The sequence below is a fragment of the Asparagus officinalis genome, chromosome 4, assembly GCF_001876935.1.
Source record: "Asparagus officinalis chromosome 4, Aspof.V1, whole genome shotgun sequence".
Taxonomy (NCBI): Eukaryota; Viridiplantae; Streptophyta; class Magnoliopsida; order Asparagales; family Asparagaceae; genus Asparagus; species Asparagus officinalis.
The window spans coordinates 20,525,313-20,546,782 of record NC_033797.1 but is presented as its reverse complement, the minus strand read 5'-3'; the positions used below and the strand labels follow the sequence as shown (position 1 = coordinate 20,546,782).

Genomic DNA, 21,470 nt, shown 5'->3' with positions numbered 1-21,470 from the left:
ATTTTCAGCCAACCTTCTATTTTATACTCATACACAAGGCTCATGGTATCTTTGGATAGAAGGAGGATGGTATCCCTCTGTCTTTACCTGTAGATCTTATAGTACATAGCCTTCTCTGCATTTGGACCATTAGGTTCTTATTTATGTCCTTTGCATCTTTGAATTCTTCTCTAAACTGCATTGTAGCATTAATACTGCCAGTGTATTATCACCATGCCCTATCTGCAGCAATAAGCTTTCCCTGACCGATTTCTTCTTTTTCTCTTTTTAACATTACAACAGAAGTGTTCATTTAGTTGTTATAAGCTAATTTTTTCCATTCTCTTTATGTTATCTTTTGTAGGCTTTGTCTTTCAAGCTGTTGTGTTTCAATAAATCAGTACCTGTTGATGCCATTCAGAATAATGGAATGAATAAAATGGATGTGCGGTAGGTACATTGGTTTTTATAGCTGAAAGTTCATTATTCTTTCACTTGAACTTTACTGTTTTATATCTTTGTAGGATTGATCTGGTTAAAACAATTTGCACTGTGGCCTTGAATTTCATCCAATATGTTTCTGATTCACACGTTGTGTCCACCTGTATCCATATATTGGCAGAAATTTTAAAGTGGTACGTTTAGATATGTGTTTCTTTCCTCTTAGTTTTATGTTACTTCTTTTGTTGCATTATTCAAATGCATATCTTTTCCATAGGATAGGTATTTGTTTATTTATTAAAATGCTAGCCTATATTTTTTTAGCAGCTTTAGTTGTCATGATCCCAATTTCCGGATCTCAAAGGAACATTGGAGCCCTTCCAATATTTTTTTTCCTAAACATATGATCCATATCAAAATTTATCAAAGAGTTGCCAAAATTCCATTTATCATATGAATTAAAACCAACAACAATTATCTTACATAATCAAATAAAAGGGGATAAAAAGATGTTCCTCAATTTGAAATAAAATTCAACTTAAAGGAGAAAAATCTCATTATTACAAAAGCTTCTGAATATATCAAGTAAACATCAAAGTCTATTTAACATTCATCTAGAACTAATAATTTGCAACTTATTGCTCGCTTCTAAGAATCACAAAGCCAACAACTCCACCTAATTCCGAGTCTTTGAAAAAGGTGAAATAAATACAGTGAGTTCACAACTCAATAAGTGAATGAATTTGTACATTATACACTTGTTTTACAAGAACTAAAGATATAAATAATCATAAATCAAGAGTGCAATATAAATATCACCAACAAATCATTATACCATTTTGATGCTGTGAGTCAAAATAATCTTTCATGTAAATGGAAAAGTAAGCAAACCACGTCTCAATGCAATCTAACACTTCATCCTCCGGTTGACTTTGTAAACCTCACAGTCATAAACTGGTGGTTCGGGGATGGTGAAAATCAAATTTGCGCTCTTAGCTCTAAAATGAAAATTTTGTATAGGACCAGTAAGCCCAGTGTGACTTACTTTTTTCTCCTACACATACCGATATATTAACCTGAATGCATGTGTTTAATATAAGTGAACAAGGTTCAAATAGTCAGATACTTTATGCTAAAATGCCAAAAGCAAACCAATAATGGATCTCGAACTACATATGCATCTCAACCTGATACCATATGATAATGACGTGATTATCGTTAAAGAAATAAATTGAATACTCGTGTCTTCACAAAATATGAAACCAACAACATATACTTGAGCAAAATCATCTAAAATGACAGTCGTTCGTGGAACAAATATACATATACATAATATAATTTTAGATGAAAAATACATAGCACACAATGTATAAATTCACCCCTTACAGTATGCTCGAAAGACAATCCAAATTCCACTCAGGACGCCTCTACGGAACTTCTAGGAATCCCTATAGAATATCTACAAACTGTCACGGCCCGGTTCTAAAGTGTAATAATTTAGAACGTGACTCGGTCGACAATGCAGCCATTCGGCCACATTCACGCCTCTAGATCATTCTGTATACAGATGTAAAGTCAAAACTACACCATAGAGCATGTAACTAAGACAATAAAAGAAATATGTAGATGAAGAAATCTCCAAAAGGATGGAGTCCAACTACGATTTCACAACTATCCACAACGAGAAAGAAAATAATTTTTTTTACATCATAGTCTAGAAAAAGTCATATGCGACTCAAAAAAAAGTCTAAACTAACTGAACTGAAGAATTAATGGACTAAAAGATGATCACTGCCGCTCGACTTGCTCCTCAAAATATTCTCTGTCCTGCGAAGAAAGAACAGTTTCCGAGTTTGGGGTGCACAAACCCCTGGGGAGTCAGAAAACTCCCAACAAGCATGTAAAATGAAGAAATAGTGTGCATGTAAGTGTATGTGGCAGGTATAAAGAAAAGATAAAATCTAAATGAAAGGCGACTAAAAGAAATGATACTTGTACATATTAAGAAATAAGTCTATTACAAAGCATACAAGCACATTGTTATTATTTTACATGTTATTTGAATTAGAAGAGAATGATATCATGTATATATATCGGGTTCCCGTAAATCGTCCCGGGAACACGGCTTCAAGTCAAGATTGACCCTTGACCCTTATATATAACTCTGGATATCAAGGATGCGCATGAACCCACGTATATACATATTATATTTTTCGTCTAATTTTCCTTTATAAACCCCACATTTATCTATTTATTTTAAGTGGTTGTGTATGAAATATTATTCACTAACCACAGAGTTATTGTAGAACGGCTTTCGTAGAACTTATGAAAATAACCGTGATCCATAATATGTCCAATCAAGATGGGTGCATCATGTAGTCAATGCTATTATAATAATAGTAATAATCAAGAGAAATTTCTCACATAAGAATATCGATATTGAGGGTATAGCCATGCTATGATAACACGTTTATGAATCATATTTTTTGACGGAAGTCGCCCTCATGCACAATCAACCTTATTAAATGTCACTAGGTGATCAAATATAGCATCAGGTGATCCAACAAGCATCAAGAGATCAAACAATATCATCCTTCATCTTAATAAAAGAAAAAAAATAAATAAATAACATAATTGTTTGTGTCAAAGCGGGCCAAACAGGTTTGATTTGACAGCATAGAAATCTACAAAACTGATTTTAATGAGCACAAGGCCCAAACGGGTCTGAAATTTGAGTTTTAGACCCAAACGGGTCTAGTATTTTGAGTTATAAACCCAAACGGGTCTGGAAATTTTAGTTTTAGACCCAATCGGGTCTAGTCTTTTGAGTTATAAACCCAAACGGGTTTGGAAATATATATTGGATCCTAACCGGGTCAAACGAGTCTATAATTTAAATTATAAACCCAAACGGGTCTGAAAATTGATATTGTATCCTAACTTGGTTGGGTTTGAGTGCACAACAGACCCAAAATAGCTTTTGTTAAAAAAATGACGGGTAAGGGATTTGATCTATGGACCTTTGTGTCATAGTCAAAGGCAACTAACCACTACAAGCATCATACTTTAATGTCAATGTTAATGCAAGAAATTTCTAAATTTCGGTTCTAGTTATTTGTATGAGTCCTCAAAATACATTTTTTTGATAAGTAAATTATATATGTAAATATCTTTATACAAGCTTATGAAAGTTAACCTTCTGATTTATACAAAAAATTATGTGAATGTAACGCTACTAATAACAATCATAAGGTTAAGGTCTGGGAGAAAAAAAAGGATAATAAAAAGATATATCGTATGATTATAAAACCCTTGTTTTCTTGAAATAATTAGTAAAAGAGGGGTTTTACCTAATATATATAATATTAAATAATATATATATATATATAAATATATATTTATATATATTATATATTAATATATATTATATTATATACTCTTTCACTGTCTAAGAAAAAGAGAACGAAGCGTTGAGAAAAGAAGTTCTTTCTTATTAAAGAAGCTATTATTTAACTAGACTATTTATATTAAGAATAAATCATTAGAAAGAATTTTACCAAAAACATAACTATAATTAAAACAATAGTTTAGCATGAAGCTATAGGAAAAATAAACAAGCGCATATACTCTACGTTTATCTAGGTGGACGAATTTCCTACAGAGCATCAAATAGTTTAATAACAACAATTAAGAAAACAACTTCAAGATCACATAAACTAATGAATAACCAAAGTTTCCTCCTTTCATGAGGGCACTTCTAATAATTCAATATGTTGTAACCAATTGAAATTAACAAAGGATTTACTTAAGCATTTGAAGGCAAAATTGCAGGAATGAAAAAAAATTAATATATAGAAAAAGAAAACTTGAGATGAAAGTATGCTTGCCGATTTGTCAAAAACCGAACTCTAAAAGCAAAAGCTCAAAGATCCTTCTCAAGTCTTTCTCACGGTTCTCCTTTTTCTCTTTTTTTTTGTTTTGTTTCGGTGCGTTTTTCAAATGGCAGAGAAAGGAAAACGTTTTAAAGAATATATGTTGTTGAGGATAGATTTAGTAGTTAGAGATTTTTTAGGATATGAGGGATTTTGTTGTTGATATTTCAAAATTTTGATTTGTTAAAAAATGGGTTCGTAGTTACAGGGAAAACAGTTTTTTTGAGAGAAAACCACGATCAGATAAAACGCTAAACTGCAAGTGGCTGGATAAAACACTTGCTAAGGCCATTCATGAAATCTTTCATTTACTTGGGTCTTGGGCTAGGCTAAAATGGGCCTCCTATAGAAAAACAAGAAAAACTAACTGGACCTTAAAACCCTCATGCATGAATATGGACTTTGTATCTGTGAAAAAGAATTGGGTATTACACAAACAAATTTTAATAGTATTATATTTACCTTGTCACCTACTAGCCAATTAATAACATACATACTAGATCACAAATTGCTGTTCAACTATACTATTTGAAATAGAATTAGTTTAGTACAACACATTAGTTTTGTGCGTACTATCAGTCGAACACCCAACCATTAGTAGATTAGTATCCCTCTTAGTTATGAACTTATACCCATATCAATTTATAAGAGAACTGAAGAGGATTTGTGTTCAGAACAATTGAAATAGAATAGACAACAAGGATTTGCTCTGAAAATGGCTCACAATTGAGACCGAGATCCCGTCCGTAAAAGGGGACAAAAGGATCCTAGTCCTTATATAGAGGTTTCAAAGAAAACCATTACACTAGAATTTTCTTAAGCATGAGAATTAAAGGTAAGTATGTTGGACCCATGGCTGATTCACACAAACGAACAAATAAAAGCAATTGAGATTGTTGAACATATGATATCGTACATAAGCCCTCATATCTATCTATGATGCCAAAGATAGGATTAGAAAAAGGTAATACCTTGATTATTCTTTTTTTGATCCAAGCACCCTGTCTATCTTGAACGCCTATGTTTTTTTTTCATTTGGAGAAACAAACGCCGGAGAGAGAACATGAGAAAACGATAGGCGGCGAGGGATAAAATAATGTGGGGGTAGGGTTTTCTATATTTAAGATCTAATTTACATAAACCCCTCAAGAACAGCTCTATTATAAATATCACTATAGCTATTATTAGTATAGCCATAAACCCCTCCCCAAATATAATATTTACAAATTTAGTGAACCCAATTGTTTGAATATCTATTAAAAAAACAATTTATAAATTATGCTTATTATCAATAGGAAATTAGGGAAATTAGAGATATCACATTAGTCTTGTAAGCATTAATAGTTAGTTCAGAAGCTGTGGCTTTTTTGGGGCTATGATTTTAAGTTTATTAAGTTATAGTTACTCTGAAATAAATTTAATTTGAATTTTCTTTATTGTTGTTTCTGTTGCTGTGCTATTGTTTCCTTCTAGTTTCATATTGTGCTATTGTTTCTTTCTAGTTTCATACTTTAACATCTTGATTTACTTGTTAAAAGTAAGTTTTGGGAAATGAAGCTCTTTCAAAATCAGGTAAGTAAATGTGGACTATAACCAAATACGTATCCATCAATTACGTTATTAAGAATAGCACCAACGCTTCAATGCTAGTTTTTCCCTAGTTATTTTCATTAGTAGAAGATTCCTTTATGATGAATAAAGTTCTCATGACCTTCGTGTTTGTTTTCTATTCAACTTTCTGCTACTTACATCGAGTTCACTGTTAGATCTAAATTATGTTCTTTTGCGACAAATGGAGCATATATCTTTCTGCAAGGGTTTTAGTTTCTACTTTTTTTGTATCCACCTTTTCTCAATTGCTTTAGTGGTTTCTTCTGTTGAGAGATAGGCTCCCATAGGCTCCCTCTATCATCTATTCATATACCTTCATGTCTTCCAGTAACATTCATTTTCTGAAGTCCTTGACAAACATATTTTAATGGGCAGACTGCCGAGTTAGATACTCATTACATCTGCAGCCTGTTTGGAATCATGAGATGTTGACACACTATAGTGCAATGCATGCACGTGTTTATCTGGTTTGACCTTTTGTTTTGAAAATAAAAGTTTGAGGTGTTATTTGTTTCTAACACTATCCACACTTTTAGTGATGTACACAAGTCTTCTTTCCTTGTTGTAGTAATTTTTAGAAGTATATCCGCTGAGTGTCTATTAACTGTATGTCCATGATTATGTTTTATTAACTTTACATCCTGAATCATGTTGACTAACATTTAACTGTATATATAGGTACAAGGGCATCTATAGTTAGTTTTAGATATTGTTCATTGATTGGAGGAGTTGAGACTTGGGATAGCTCTTGGAATTTTTTGGGTCCAAATGAGACTGGAAGAACACTTGCCAAAACCTTTCATCACTATGTTTATTTGGACTTTGGGTTCTTTCAGTTCTCAGTTGGAATGTTTCCAGTCAAATATTACAGGGAATTTTTAAAATTGGTTTTAGTTAATTGTGTTACCATGCCTAAAGGCTGTAGGATCCATTAATGGTTCTAACACAGACCGAAAAGGTTGATGCTAAACCTTATTGATAACACCCCATTTTTTTGAATAAGGGGAGTGACAAATATGTGGATAAAAGAAACTTATGGAATTGTTCTCCGTTCTATTAGGTAGTAAAAACCAGAAATTTGAGAAATATGAATCTGCCATTATAAGCACTATCAGATCACTGCTCTGCATAATGATAGGAAAACTTAATAAGAATAATGACGATGTGAGCCTTTTTCCATTTCTAGTTTTCTGATAGTATGATCTTGCTTAGTTAATTCAAACACGGTCTCACAATCCCAATTTCCAAGACCTTGAAGGAACATAGGAACTGGACTAAACCTGTGAAAATATTCTTCAAAAATATACATTCATCAAATGACCACCAAAATAATCTCATCATCGAATTCTATAGACAAGAACAATTATTCTTCATAAGCAAAAGTCTATATTTATCCCATTAAAGATATAAGTAAAAGTTCTCCCAACTAGAAAATAATATTCAACCTAAAAAGAAAACTTATTACTACATAGTCTTCCAAAAGGTAACTAAACATCGAAGTCTTTATTCATCCTTCATCTAAATAAATAGCAATTTGCAATGTGGAAATTTATTCCTTGCTCCCTTCTAAGAATTTGCCAATTTGGAAAACCATCAACACTACCTAATCTCGAGTCTCTGGAAAAGGTGAATACAACACAATGAGTTCACAACTTAATAAGTTGACAAATTTATACATTAAACACTGGTTTTGCAAAAACTAAAATATTTCGACTCGATAAGCAAAATATTAAAATAGTAGAAAATCATAAGTGAACACACCAAGATGCAACATTTAAAATGTAAAATCCATGAGATGGAAAATAATTGGACCACGTCTCGATGCGGTCAACATTTCATACTCTGGTTGACTTGGTAAACCCCATAATTTTTAAGCCCGTGGTTTCGGGGCGGTGAGACCCAAATTTGGTTTGGTAGCGCTAATAAAAACCTCATAGAGGCACATTGAGCCCTGTTTAGATGACTTACTTTATCTCCGACATATACCGGTATATTGACTTGAGATGCATATGCTTTAAAAAAATGAACAAAGTTCTTATAATCAAATATTTTATCAAGAAATGCCAAAGGCCAACCAATAGTGAAATCAACCACATATGCATCTCAACTTACTACAATATAAAAAAAGACATGTTTATCTATAAAGAAAAATAAGCATGGCTTATACCAGATACTCGTGTGCGTCAGATCCAATCGACAAATAATATGCGAGTAAATCACACACAAAAAAAATAATACGTTGGGAACAAATCCACATATACTTAAATATAATTTTATATGAAAAATATGCAGTGCACAATGCTATAAATGCATAAATTCACCAGTTACCGTAAATCTGAAAGACAATCAAAATACCACTCACGACACCTCCTCGGAGTCATTTGAAGCCCTTTTATTTTGTGTGCATAGTTGATCTAATCTCTGCCACTTCCTGTCAACCGAGATCCAATGCTTTTGTGGCTACAAGAAAGAACACAAGTTCTTTTCTTTTCCTTTTTTTGTTTAGATGGCGGCTGCAGACTAGGTTATTGTTTTAATTTCTGATTTTTCACTAAACCCCCTCAAAACATATTACAATATCATGTGATATCCTGCTAGTACCTATTATTTATAGAAGACTCCTTTTATAATTTACTAATTACATATACTATCATAAAATCCAAATATATATGTTGCATTTACTGCTAAAAGAAAAATTAGGATTATTACACATGGCAATCGCTTTATTGGTATGCACATGCATTTGTTATTGACTAGCTATTGTAACATTATGCTAAAACTGCATTTTGTCGTCATGTTTACAATATTTATGATTTATTTCCAGAATAAATCTGTTAATCTCGCTTTTTCTGTGAGCTTAGTGCGCCTTGTCATGTTACTGAAGTGGTGTCAAGGTCAAATATTTTTGGAACTACAAATTTCGATTCATCAAGGTAAACTTATATCCTCTCAGTTAACTGTCTTTTTCTACATTATGTCAAACTGCTGCTGGAGTTAACTTCTTTCTGTTTATTTCAATTATCAAATAGAAATGAGTATAATATAAGTATGCTTACTTCAAAATTGAGCACCTGTTAATCATGTTTATTATTTATCTTGATATTTTTCTTTTCTCAAGTGTGAGAACTTGCAACATAGCTGGAATCTATTAACGTTGGGAGAAATCCAACAGCTTATCATGCTTTTCTTCGTGCCAGAACTTGAATTTGTGCTTAAAGTTATATCCATAGGTACCTTTATATGTATGTGCGCGCGCGCCCGTGCGCGTATGTAGAAAATCTTGTCTTTGGTCCACCATGAATTTGAGGGAGGGACTTAAATTCTTGTGTAATCTGGTCCTGTATCCAATTATTCTATATGTCTCCTTAGTCATTTTTCTTTTGTGATATTTGTGTAATATGTGCCCTAATTTAAACTGTAGCCAATCTGTATTGAATTGTTGGACTGGTATTGCTGCACCTTTGGATGCTTAAGATGGATACTGTGCTGGTTATGAAAATCAAAATGATTTGTAGAAAATTGACCGGAATGAGAATCTGTGGGATGTAATGATGAATGTGCACAAGAGACTTGTTATAAAAAAGGAGCTTTATTATGTTCATAAGGCTTGAGAAGAGCTTGCAATGTGTTGTACATCATCTGTCTTAATGGTAAAGCTCTTGTAGATGTCATTTAAGTTTGGCAATTATTCTCTTCAGTTATCCATGAGGACCATGACTAAGTATTGATATAGTCTGTTTCACATAGTTGTCTAGAGCCTTGAGGATCACATTCTCATTTGTGTCATTTGTCTTACTTCATGCTACAGTGTCTCCTATAGCAATCTTTTCATGTACCCATTTTTTGATATTTTCTGTCACAGGACAGATTTGGAGGATTGCTTCTTGTTTTTGAAAGTTAAATAAACCTAACCAACTTGGGAGGTTGATGTCCTGCTGATACCTAGTCACATAGTTTTCTCAGACTCTTTATTGAGCATATTCAACATGGCACATCAAGTGCAACCTATATGATGGAAAATAGCTTAGGTGATAATGGGTTTATGTATCTTTTGAATTAATGCAATTACTAGCTTCTAAATTTGCAGAAATTTGAAACCTGGTGATAAATATTGTACACATAATATTTAGAACTGAACTGATGTATCTTGATCTTTCAGTACTACATGGTTGCTTTCTGGAGGACTTGCTCGGGCACTCACCGCTGATAATGAGGGAAACAGTGATTCTCCTGAGTTGACAATTTCAGGTGCGTTGCTACACATTATTGCCTATGCATGTGCTATAGCCTTATTATTCCTACATTGTGATGTGATGCATATTTTTATTCTCTTAACTTGTTCTGCTTCGACATAAGTTGCATAGTTGTAGTTGCCAATGGTCATTTATTATGCTTCTTTTTCATGTTTTAGTCTGCCTTCTATTAGTCTGACCAGTCACAGTTTCAACTTTCAGATATGTCATTCGACAATTTCAGGATTGTTTTGGTATTTCTATGATGAAGCGATACACATACTTGACATATTTCGTACCCATGTTGTTGTCAGATAACTGACACTCCTTGAATATGCACCGTTCATTTATTAAGACATGATCTTAATTATATAATACATATTTTAATTTAAAACAATTATCATACACTTCATGGATATATAACCTATTGCTACAGTTCACATGCACTTATTAAAAGTTAAAACTCGTTGGATGTGAGTCAGGTTTGTTTCAATCCATACCCAGTCTAGAACTATGATGGTAAGGGGTTGTTTGGGTATCTATTTCAAAATAAGTGGTTTTCCAAGTTATAATCTACACCAAAAACATCAATACACACATGAGAAAAATGAGTATGCTTAAACTTGGTGCTTGGTAGTGAGGTGGATGCATCTCAATCCCGCATCTCAATCACACATCTAAGGTTGTAAAATACAAAGAGAAAATATGTTACATTGGTATTGAGGTGGCGACTCATTTTCGCCAAATGAGCTATCAAGAGATAGCCATGTGATGAGGCCCACCTCAAAGTCACATCAAAATGAGTGACTTCACACTTCTATCTGTTGGTGGCTCATTTTGCTAAATGAGCTTCCACCTCGTAATTTTCAAACCCTACACACACAGCCATGTCTTGTACTCATTTTGATGCACATAGCTTCTGAACAACTCCAAGGGCACTCCAGAAATATAGAAATCACATCATATCACCTATTTACTCCAGCATCAACACTTCAAGATCTATACTCAGAATGATTGTGACTAAACTTCTTGATGAATTTCATTAAATATAGATTGATTGCTTCTCTCTGGTTTTTCCTGAGTCAGTACACAGTTATACACTTTTTCTCTGAGTTCATGTGTAAGTCAAGTGGTGCAATAAAAACAAAATGGAGGCACATGTCCTCCCAAATTTTAAAATTATCTTTACACATACTTTGAGTGGAATTGCAGAATCACTGTCCCCCCAATCCCCATGCTCCGCCACCCCCCCCATCCCCCCTCCCCCCCCCCCCAAAAAAAAACAAAAAAAAAAAAAAGAAAAGAAAAGAAAAGAAGGACCTCTTGCAGAAAACCTCATTCTATCCAGCTTGCCTGATTACCTTCTCTGATATCTACTAGAAAGCTTCCCTCTTCTATCTGAGGTTTACATCTGGTGCCTTAAAATTTGCATTCATTTTATTTTCATGTCTCAGACAGTGTTGTCTAAAATATAATTTGCATGTTTCGAACTCAGAAAATACTTCTGTTTATTGTGTACCATTTCAGTGCTGAATTTTACCATTCAGCTTGTGGAAAAAGGTGGGGATGACAACTTGGCTTCTGCTCTGGTGGTATTTTCTCTTCAGTATGTCCTAGTTAACCATATGCACTGGAAATACAAGTCGAAATGTGCTCGCTGGAAAGTTACTCTGAAGGTACTCTTAGTTTCCTTTTTCTCCCCTTACATATAATGCCATATCATTATTTTTTATGTTTGCAATGTAGGAGATCTTTCACTGAAATCTGTGTAATTATCTTTGCCTTTGCCAGTTAAATTGTGTCTTCTTTTTAGTCCATAAATGGAAAACTGTGAAGCCTTTTCTGGACTGTTAGCTACTTACTAGACCGGTTGTTTTATTCGTGTCTTAGTCTTTACTATTATATCTTAAATTTGATTGTCTTCTCTGTTTACAAGAATATTTTTACAATTTTCTTTTTTTAGGCATTAGATGTTATGAAGAGCTGTATTGAAGTAGTTAAGGTTGATCGGAAGCTTGGCTCAACTATCCGCGACATTTTATTCTTTGATTCGTCAATTCACAATATTCTTTGTCAGATTATCTCTGTGTCACCTACAGAATTGGAGGTCAGTATTGGCATGTCATGTTTCCTTTTTATAAAGCACATTTAGCAGTTATCGTTGGATGTGGATCGTCTTGCTGACGGAAACTACTGACGATACCCAGAAATCAAATATCAGTCGCCATTATGAACTGAAGGAGATTGAAAGCTTGCAGCTTGCTATTTGTTATGGGTTGGATATTGTTTACAGTTTGCTAGCTGACTTCTTGAAGGTATATCTACTTACAGAAGGTTAACATTAAACATTCTTAGTTGACTTTGTTGTATTTAGGAAGGACATTCTTGACTAAGTGCCACTTGTTTGATGTTATTGTAGCATATATATTTCCATTTGCAGATTTGTATTAAATTACTCTGTATTTAAATGTTTCAATCGTATAAAAGTACGGCTTATGTGGATCACCAATTGTGCGTATACGGGCACAGTAACTCCATAATGTAGGATCGATGGCCTATGACAAAACAAACACTAGAAAGCGGAAATTAATAGTTTATAAATCTTTAATCAGAAAAGTTACTAACTGAAAAGATAATGAATAACAACACAAATCACAGAAAAATAGACAAATACAAACACAATGATTTATCCTGATTTGGTCCTTCAGACCTACATCCAGTCCCCAAGCCAATCCTGCTTGAGATTTTTCTTTCTTTGATTTGTAAATCCACAAACCAACCTGACCTTGAACACCACAAGATCAAACCTGACCAATTGACAAAACCATGCCAATTGCAACCAATCTCTAAACCAAGAGATCTTATCTCAAATCCGAGAGAAACCTTCTTTGAAGAAATGTACAAATCCCTATAAACCTTGATGTGAATGTGAAGTGCAGCAGTGGCTTAGGAATTTAAACTCTCTGAAAAATTGCCTAAACAATTTCTAGTAATGATGGAGAACAAAGGCAATCTCATAATTTTCTTTTCCTGACAATTTGAATGAGAATTTGTATCAAGAGAATGAATTTGATCAAAATTCGAATCTTGTATGTATTAACGTCACTGATCAAATTCTGATGTTCTGACCGTTTATAGCCTTAGAAATATTCAAAATTTAAACCAAATTAATGTTTACAAACGGGTATAAACGATCACTAATTCAAATTCAGAACAGTTAGAAAACTGTCTTTGTAATCGACTATAAGGTTTAGTAGTCGACTACACTGAGTCTATTTAGACTCCGTGAAGTCAAGAAACAGATTAATAGTCGACTACTTAAGGCATTAGTCGACTAATCTGTAAAATTTAAGTTTCTGTAAGTTGAACCGAGAATGAGTAGTCGACTATTAAGCATAGTAGTCGACTAATCTGTAAATATGAAGTTTTTGTAACTTTGACTAAGGCTTTTATAATCGACTACTAAGGGTATTAGTCGACTACAGATACATAGATATGAGATATTTGATATGTTTTGAGACTCACTCTATATCTATAAACTCTAATGGTTAACTTAGGGGATTTCTATAGTTAACCACACACTAAACATGTGTTAGTGTGTTCTAAATACTATGTGCATGTATGTGTTGTGAGTGTTTAGTGTGTGTGATCAAGGCTTTTAACAAAGATTCTACCCAATGAAAGAAAACCCAAAATACAATTATATCATTGAAGCATCTTGATTTCTTTCATCTCCAAATAGCCTTGTATCAACTTCAATTGCCTTGTATTGTCTTGTGTCTTGAGTATCTTTTTGAATATCATTGTTGATTTTGCTCCGATACTGCAAAACATATGTTAGCACAAAATACACACAACATATAATATTTGTTATCATCAAAACAAACATATATTGGGGTCAAGATATCCAACACATAAATGCTTATTTTATGTGTTGATTGGTAACTAGAGGCTAGTTAGCAGATGGCGAGCATACAAAAATTATCATGTTGTGCTTGATAATTAGGAGTGAATCATGATAAATATGCAAACTGAAAGATGATGTCATGTCATGTTGATCAACTGAGTTTTCATACTCAATTCAACTTGAAAAAGAACTTATTTATTATGTGCATTCACAGCATGTTTGTTATCATCTTGACATGTTCTTGACCGGATGAAAGTATATAATTACAGAAAATTGAAGATACGTCACACTTCGGCATTTGGTATGCCAGTGTTTACTGTGCTTCATGTGATGTCTACCAGCAATATTGGTTGTGCGCCCATAGACCATGAAAGAAATTGATGCTGTATGCAGGAATGTCTTATCTAGATTGGAATTTAAATAAGATTTCTTATAGGGTTTTGGTGGTATGCGAGGTTTTCTAAGCATTGATGCCGTACTACTTTAAATCTGTTTCTATATCGGAAGACCACCAGAGAACAAAATTTTGATCGCTCCTGATCTTTGTCCTCAGTATCAATGTATCATAAACCATTCATCCGGAATTCTGGTTAAGTTTTCTCCTTTCTTAAGTGCAGTTAGACCTTTGATGAGTGAGTCAGTGTAAGCCCTCCAGTCAGAAGAGAAAAAGATAAACAACGGAACCTCCTTTACGCGTAGAGTATAATTAAAAGAGCATGTAGTTTGAGTTAGGATGCATTTGCCTTAAATGGACTTTTTTTTGGTCCCCCACCTGAAGGAAAAAAATACTATACCCAATTATCTTCCTTTTTTCTAACTGCCTATCTGCACCACAACCTTCTCTTTCTTCACCCTTTCCCATCCCGTCATGTGTCTCTTTGTCCCTCTAACATCTTGCATTACTGCTGATACTAGTCCATTATAACTACATCATTATTTCTTTTAACTGATATTTATTCTTCACATTTCTACGTCAGTGAAATATGTTGCTTTAATCATAAGCTCTTGATTTAGTTTTAAGATATTGATTAACTTACTGCTTTGTCATTAAAGGTAACATTTTTATGCACAACTACTTCTTTTGCACTAAGCTGTCTTTGAGTTATGCCTATATCTTCTTTTAACTATAACCATACATATATTCTCCTTTAGAGTAGAAGTAACTAGCTTTACGCCATCATATGTGTTTTAATTTGAAGCATAATACTCAAGCAAATTAGCAGCTTTCAGCCAACGTTGGTAATTTTGTATAATGCTGTTTTTATGCTAACATATATTTTTTAACTAGGGCTAAAGTTGAATTGAGTTCATGTAATGACTTAAATTTGTCTATAAGCAGTAATTTATAAACTGCACAGTAGTCATCATGTAAGTGCATATAAGTAAAGTACATCTGATTTGTTGATTACAGAAAGCAATTTTGATTGTCACTTAAGATTATTTTGAGTCGTCTGTTCACATTCTTGATTTTGCAACCTTATTTTGTTTTATAGTTAATCTTATTGCTGTAAAGCCTATTCATCTGTTTGCTTATTTGTCTTCTCTACAATATGACCTGATGGTAATTTTTCTAGTGCGAGAAGTTTCAGGAAACATTTTCGAAGGCACCAGTCTTTATCCAAACAATGCTGTCATCTACAAGCAAGCAAATTCCTATAGTTGAAGCAGCAGCAACATGGATAAATTTCGTCCACAATTCTGTAAGGCCTGGCCCTTAATTTATTATTTCATATCTATCTACTGGGTTCTTATGTATGAAATGCACATAAAATAATCAACTCCAAACACCAGTGGTTATTACCTGTGTTAACTTTCCAGAACATAAGTATCTTTCTGTTTTGTTCAATGGCAAAAGGTGCTTAGCTGGGAATTCCTCCAATATTTTGTAGTTACACCAAATACTGCTGTAAATGGGGGCAATTGTAGCATCAAAATTTCACTATATTCTCATGTTCTATGATAAGTTTTTTTATACTTTCTTCGGTTTGGTGATGTTTTCACATTGGAGTGGTCATAGTGTCGAGAGTATTTTTTTAGCTTCTATGTATTTATTTTTGGGTTATTTTGTTACGCTATGGTTTTATCGAAATTTTACTGTAATGAATGAACTGTGAAGGCTGTCCATGCCCTCACAAGTGTCATCTTGGTGCATATGATGAGTCAGGTGACATTCCAAAGTTTGAAGCTGTGATGAGTCGGAGGCTCATAGTATTAGTCCTTTTTTTGCTATAAAATTTGAAGCTATTGATAACGAGATTTGTAAACCAAAGCCAAGTCATGTACCAGTCAAGGTCTAGTTGTTCATTAGGTAAGTAGCGTGTTATCCATACATGGTACATCCTGTTAATCAAACCTGAATAACTTGTCTAACATACACGAGTCACTAGTTTATCTAACTAGCTTTGGATAAACAGAAGTTCTCTTGCTGTTGGTGTATCTTATGTCTTCCCATTGGAAATCGATAGTTTTGATGGGTCAATATCTTGCTTCATCTGAATTCTTAGAGAAAAGCTGATGTTCAAGCTGATTTTGCCTTGAGTGTCCTTATCTCATGCCTATGGAAGACCAAAGGTATTGATAGAGCACCTGCTGGAATTTGTTAAAACTTACTGAAGGTAGCATCTCTTTCCACTGTTTAATCCATGGATGTTAATTATTATTTCTTGCAACCTGCAATTTTCTTTTTCTGGATTTGGTGATTGTGCTGCCGCTGTAACTGTATGACTAAAGTTTCTCATGATATGCGATCACAACAGTTTGTTGAAGACACTGCAGCTTCTGAAATGCTGTCATTGGTCAAGTTTGTTACTTATTTTCCTTTTCTTAATTTTCTAATTCAATTTTTTCTGAACATACATATTGTATTTTGATTGGTTGTATTGATTATTATACACTTGTTGCCTATACTTTGTTTTCTATTCACTAGACATGCATGATTTATGTGACTTCAATCCTTTTCAAGCTAGTTGTGTTTCTCTGATGTTGAGTGGTGAGGTATTCTGACTTGAATAAACAGGAAATTCAAATGGCTGCTGCTAGAGTTTTCTCAAAGCTATGTGTTATTGCATCAATTGTCCAACCATATAAAATTGAAAATGTTACCCTTGTTGTTGACGCCATACAGGTTTGCATCTTTAAGTTGGTCAGATTAAATAAATTGTAATGAATAATGATTCTAATCCTTTTCTCTCTTTTTTCTAATTCTATTCCTGACACTTCTGTTCTTTCAGATTAAAGAGTTGCACAAAACCATCCTCCACATTTTCATTGAGGAACTGGACAAAAACGAATATTTGCTCACAAGTATGCTTGAGCTTCTGACTTCTGCTGCTCGGTATCAGGTTTTTCAACCTATCCATCGTGCCATACTTTTAGCTCCAGAAGACCTGATTTTCTTAAGCATGATTGAGAATTGATTATAGAGTTTTTAGTTGTGCAACATTATTGTCAAATAATTTTACTCAAAAGTTTTTCAGGTATAGAGCACAATAATAAACTGAAATGGTTTGGAAGAAAGGGTTTTATTATTTGCAAATTTAACGTTTCCCCTGAGTGGCATATCAGTCGATGGTTACATACTCAAGGCTCATGCAACAAAAGGGCTACATGTCCTGGCAAAATAGGTAGATGATAGGATTTTTTAGGGTATTGATTCTTTTCACAATGATGTTTCGAGGAAGCTAGTGTAGCAATAGACAATGTTGTAGAAAGCGCTAGGCTCTTCTAGGCACTTGACCAAGCACCGAGGCGCCTAGGAGCCTAGCGGATGTTTAAACGGCACATAGGTTTTTTTAGCATCAAGAGAGGAAGGATTCTTTTCAAAGATTCATAATTCTATTCCGCCATTTACCTAAGAGGGACTTGGATATCAAGTTTTTGATCCATTTTGACTTGGCCCATTCTCTTCATTCATTAGTATGCCAAAGCTAGTCTTGTATTCCCTTTTGATGTCTTGCGGTCCGCATAAGCAGCCAATGCCGTGAGCAGCCTAAATCCTGCTTAGGCCTAGGCAGGCACCCAGACTGCTTTTTCAGACGATGACAAGAGACCATATTCTGATCCAAACAGAGCCACGTTCCACTGTTTTGGAGATGATAGCTGGTGAAAATGACTGTATTTGTTTAGGTCAATTAATTAGAAGAAAATTATTTAATAAGAAAACCAAATGTAGTCTCATTTAATTAGAGTAGTTATTCAACTAAGAATTCTTTATAATCTTTCATATACAAATGTATATAAATTAATTACAGATACATTATTAGGATACTAACATTGATATGTATTACCTTGTCTAAACTTCTAGCCTGTGTCCGTGCGTGCACGCATAAATATGGGCACAGAAGTGTGGCATCTTCATTTTACAATCTACTCTGTTGAATTATTTTGTTAGGAGTACCTATAGGTTAAAATAATTTTCACCATGCATATATAACAAATGGGTGGTGGAAAAATGGTATTTTGCTTAAACTTAACGCTTTCAGATATGGATAATTTTGATCCAAAATTCAATCTTGGATTTTGACACTAAAAAGAACTCTTACAAACCATTTTTTTAAGATTTATATATTATATACCATTAACTAAGCGACTGGTTCTAGGGTTTCATTTCGCATGTTAATGATACATGGTCTGAACAATTTTTTAAAGAAAATTGGCTTTTGGTTTTCAAGCAATTTAGATGATGTAAATTAACCTCTTCAACGGGGAAGACCTTCCGCATGAATTACTGACTGTTGTATTTCAATGGGTAGGAGTTGGTTCCAAATTACTAACGAAGCAGTATCCTGGTTTCTATAAGATAGTAATGGAACATTTACAAAATTCCCAAATGAGCTTGAGAAAATCTCCCAGGACCTTATATTATTTCCTTGAGTTATGCACCACTAGAGAGAAAACCATCTAATATAAAGCAGATATCTTTTCTTTTCTTTATTTTTCCTTTTTTTCTTCTTTTTGTTTTTTGTCTGTTACACATCATTTGCCCATACACAGATATCTATCCTAGACAACAAGCACAGCTAAATTCCCATGACCCCTCAGTCTCATTCGCCTTGTTCTTATTAACAATTTCCAAATGACTTCTGTCAGTTTCCTCTCTCTTCTTGAGGTCATGGGTCTGTTCCTAAAAAGTTCCTTGCTAATCTGACCTCCACTTAGGTGCAATGAATTTCATTCAGCTGTAGAACTTAGCCTCTCAGTCCCATAACCTGGTGAGAAGCTCATTGACCCAACACAACCATTTCTTCATCTGAGCATCCTACATAGCATAACCAAATCTGAACAATGTATATAGTTATAATGAAAACCTAGCAATGAGTTCAAGTCCCTTCTGACCTTTTTCTGCTAAATGATTAATGTTATTGTTAAGATCTATAAAACTGCTTGTGTGGACCATTATGCTGAATTTACAACGCTTATGTTTGATCATATACTACCATTGTGCACAATGGTATCAGTATTCTAACCATGTTTGGCTATCTTTTATTTTGTTTAATTTGTTCGTCATCTGGCTGTTAAATGCTTTTGCCAACCTGAAATGGCTAGTTGTCCATCTATACTGTATAGTTCATTCTCAAGATTAAATACTTATTCAGTTATTTGCCAACTTTACCATCTTGCTTTGTTCTAGTAGTCTTACTAATTTAAGATCACATCTTTCAAGAATTTCTTAGTATCTTCTGTTTATTATGTGTACCAACTCCTAGATCTGTTATATCTAGGTCTTCACTCATATTAAGTACCAATTGATTGTCATATAATATGACCTTGTCTTTTTTTTTCCAGCCAACTATTCTTGTTTCCTTGATGTTGATTGAGGAGGATATGAAGGCAACAACTACTAGTTCTGACAATACAAAACAGCAGATCTCATTGGTGCCTTCCGTTAAGTCTGAACTCATCAATGCAGAAAGCATTCTTGACTTGATCTTAAAGTTTGTCAAGAGGTTTGAGATTCTTTTCGAGAGGTAATTAAATGTGGGTACAATTTGTCCTTGTGTTAGAATTTAATTTAAGGTGCTGAAATATGTGTTCCTAATTCTTCAATTTATCATTGAAACTTAGAATTTTCCTTTAAATGCTAATTTTTCGCCTGTCAGCTAATATTTTTTTTGAACTATTTCCTGGAAATAGTTGAAAATATCAGATTTTCCGGACATCAAAATGTCAGCTAACTAATAGTTTGAAATTTGAAAGGTGAACATAATTTGGAACTGAATATCTTATAGAGAATTTCATGACTTGGTGAAATTTCTTGATTTGTGCAGTTCTCCTCAATTGTTATTGAGTATTCTTAACTTGCTAAAGGCATTGTGGGATGGAGGTGTCCTATATTTGCATATCTTGGAGAAGATTAGAAGCTCAGAAATGTTCTGGAAGCATATATCATCTATTTTAGCAGTCCAAGTGAAGATAAATCTTTCAGCTAAAAATATGAATGTTTCTGATGTTCAATGTGTCTCATGCAGGTATTTCTGTTAAGTTCGTACCACAAAAGAAATAGTCTGGTAGAATGTTTTCTCTATTTGACCTGCCTCTGAATAACAGGTACATGTGCCAGGGTGCGGTTTTGGACATTTTGTCTCGTGAATTGTTCTTATGGGAAAAGACGACACTGAATGAAACACCTGAAAAAGAAACTGCTTTTGGTAATTCAAAAGAGCACAGCGAAAATAGATCAAACACTGAAACATCAAAGTCGTCAGATGTGTCACATCCAAGTGAAATTCTGCCAACTTGTTTTGTAACTTCAACCATTGATAATCTTATAAGAGCATACTCATCTAGTGGATGTGATAAGGAGATTATTCTCCGTGCCAAGGTGAGCAATTGGACAATTATTTTACCTTGCATAAATGTGTTGATATCATTTTTAGACCTACTCCTGCCACATAATAAACTGCTAGTTTCGTGCTTCATGTGGTTAGATATCATGTTTTCTAGTTTAGCAGCCTTCTTATGAATATAAATGTTCTATCTATTGGTAAATGGTTCTATATTAACTCTAGAGATAGCACAAAAGAATTATGGCAATAAAGGCAATTCAAAGTCGTACATCAGACTGTACATGATGAGTGTTCTTTTTGCACTGTTAATGGCCGAAAACTTGAGTAGCTGAAATCTCTGACAACTTCTTGTTATGAAATTCTTTAGTTCGTTGAATAATGAATTTAATGCGGAAAATGTTCATATTGCTCTTTTATCGTCCATGATCGGATTCATATTTTGTCATAATCAAGTACAATTTGGTATCATTAGCAAAGTAATTTAGTGGCAGCCTGTCTACAACTGAAGGATAAACTTATTGACATGGTCATATCTATTCCTTATTTTAGCATTCAAATGGGGAGAAGTATAAGGAACCTGGTT

The 21,470-nt window shown here is 33.8% G+C and overlaps 1 protein-coding gene across 3 annotated transcripts in view; it reads left to right on the top strand.

Moving 5' to 3' along the window:
• The window catches only part of LOC109836876, a 65,464-nt gene that overhangs the window by 36,828 nt on the left and 7,166 nt on the right, over positions 1-21,470 (top strand). Inside the window, exons 15-27 of one of the 3 annotated variants that reach the window (XM_020404917.1) lie at positions 344-429; positions 504-614; positions 8,825-8,896; positions 10,123-10,211; positions 11,723-11,871; positions 12,159-12,302; positions 12,403-12,510; positions 15,692-15,802; positions 17,119-17,226; positions 17,333-17,443; positions 19,887-20,068; positions 20,369-20,569; positions 20,649-20,922. In XM_020404917.1, coding sequence (XP_020260506.1) covers positions 344-429; positions 504-614; positions 8,825-8,896; positions 10,123-10,211; positions 11,723-11,871; positions 12,159-12,302; positions 12,403-12,510; positions 15,692-15,802; positions 17,119-17,226; positions 17,333-17,443; positions 19,887-20,068; positions 20,369-20,569; positions 20,649-20,922 — 1,746 coding nt within the window. Of the gene's footprint in view, positions 1-343; positions 430-503; positions 615-8,824; positions 8,897-10,122; positions 10,212-11,722; positions 11,872-12,158; positions 12,303-12,402; positions 12,511-15,676; positions 15,803-17,118; positions 17,227-17,332; positions 17,444-19,886; positions 20,069-20,368; positions 20,570-20,648; positions 20,923-21,470 lie in introns of all 3 variants that reach the window. The other 2 variants (XM_020404916.1, XM_020404915.1) reach the window with 2 other exon arrangements.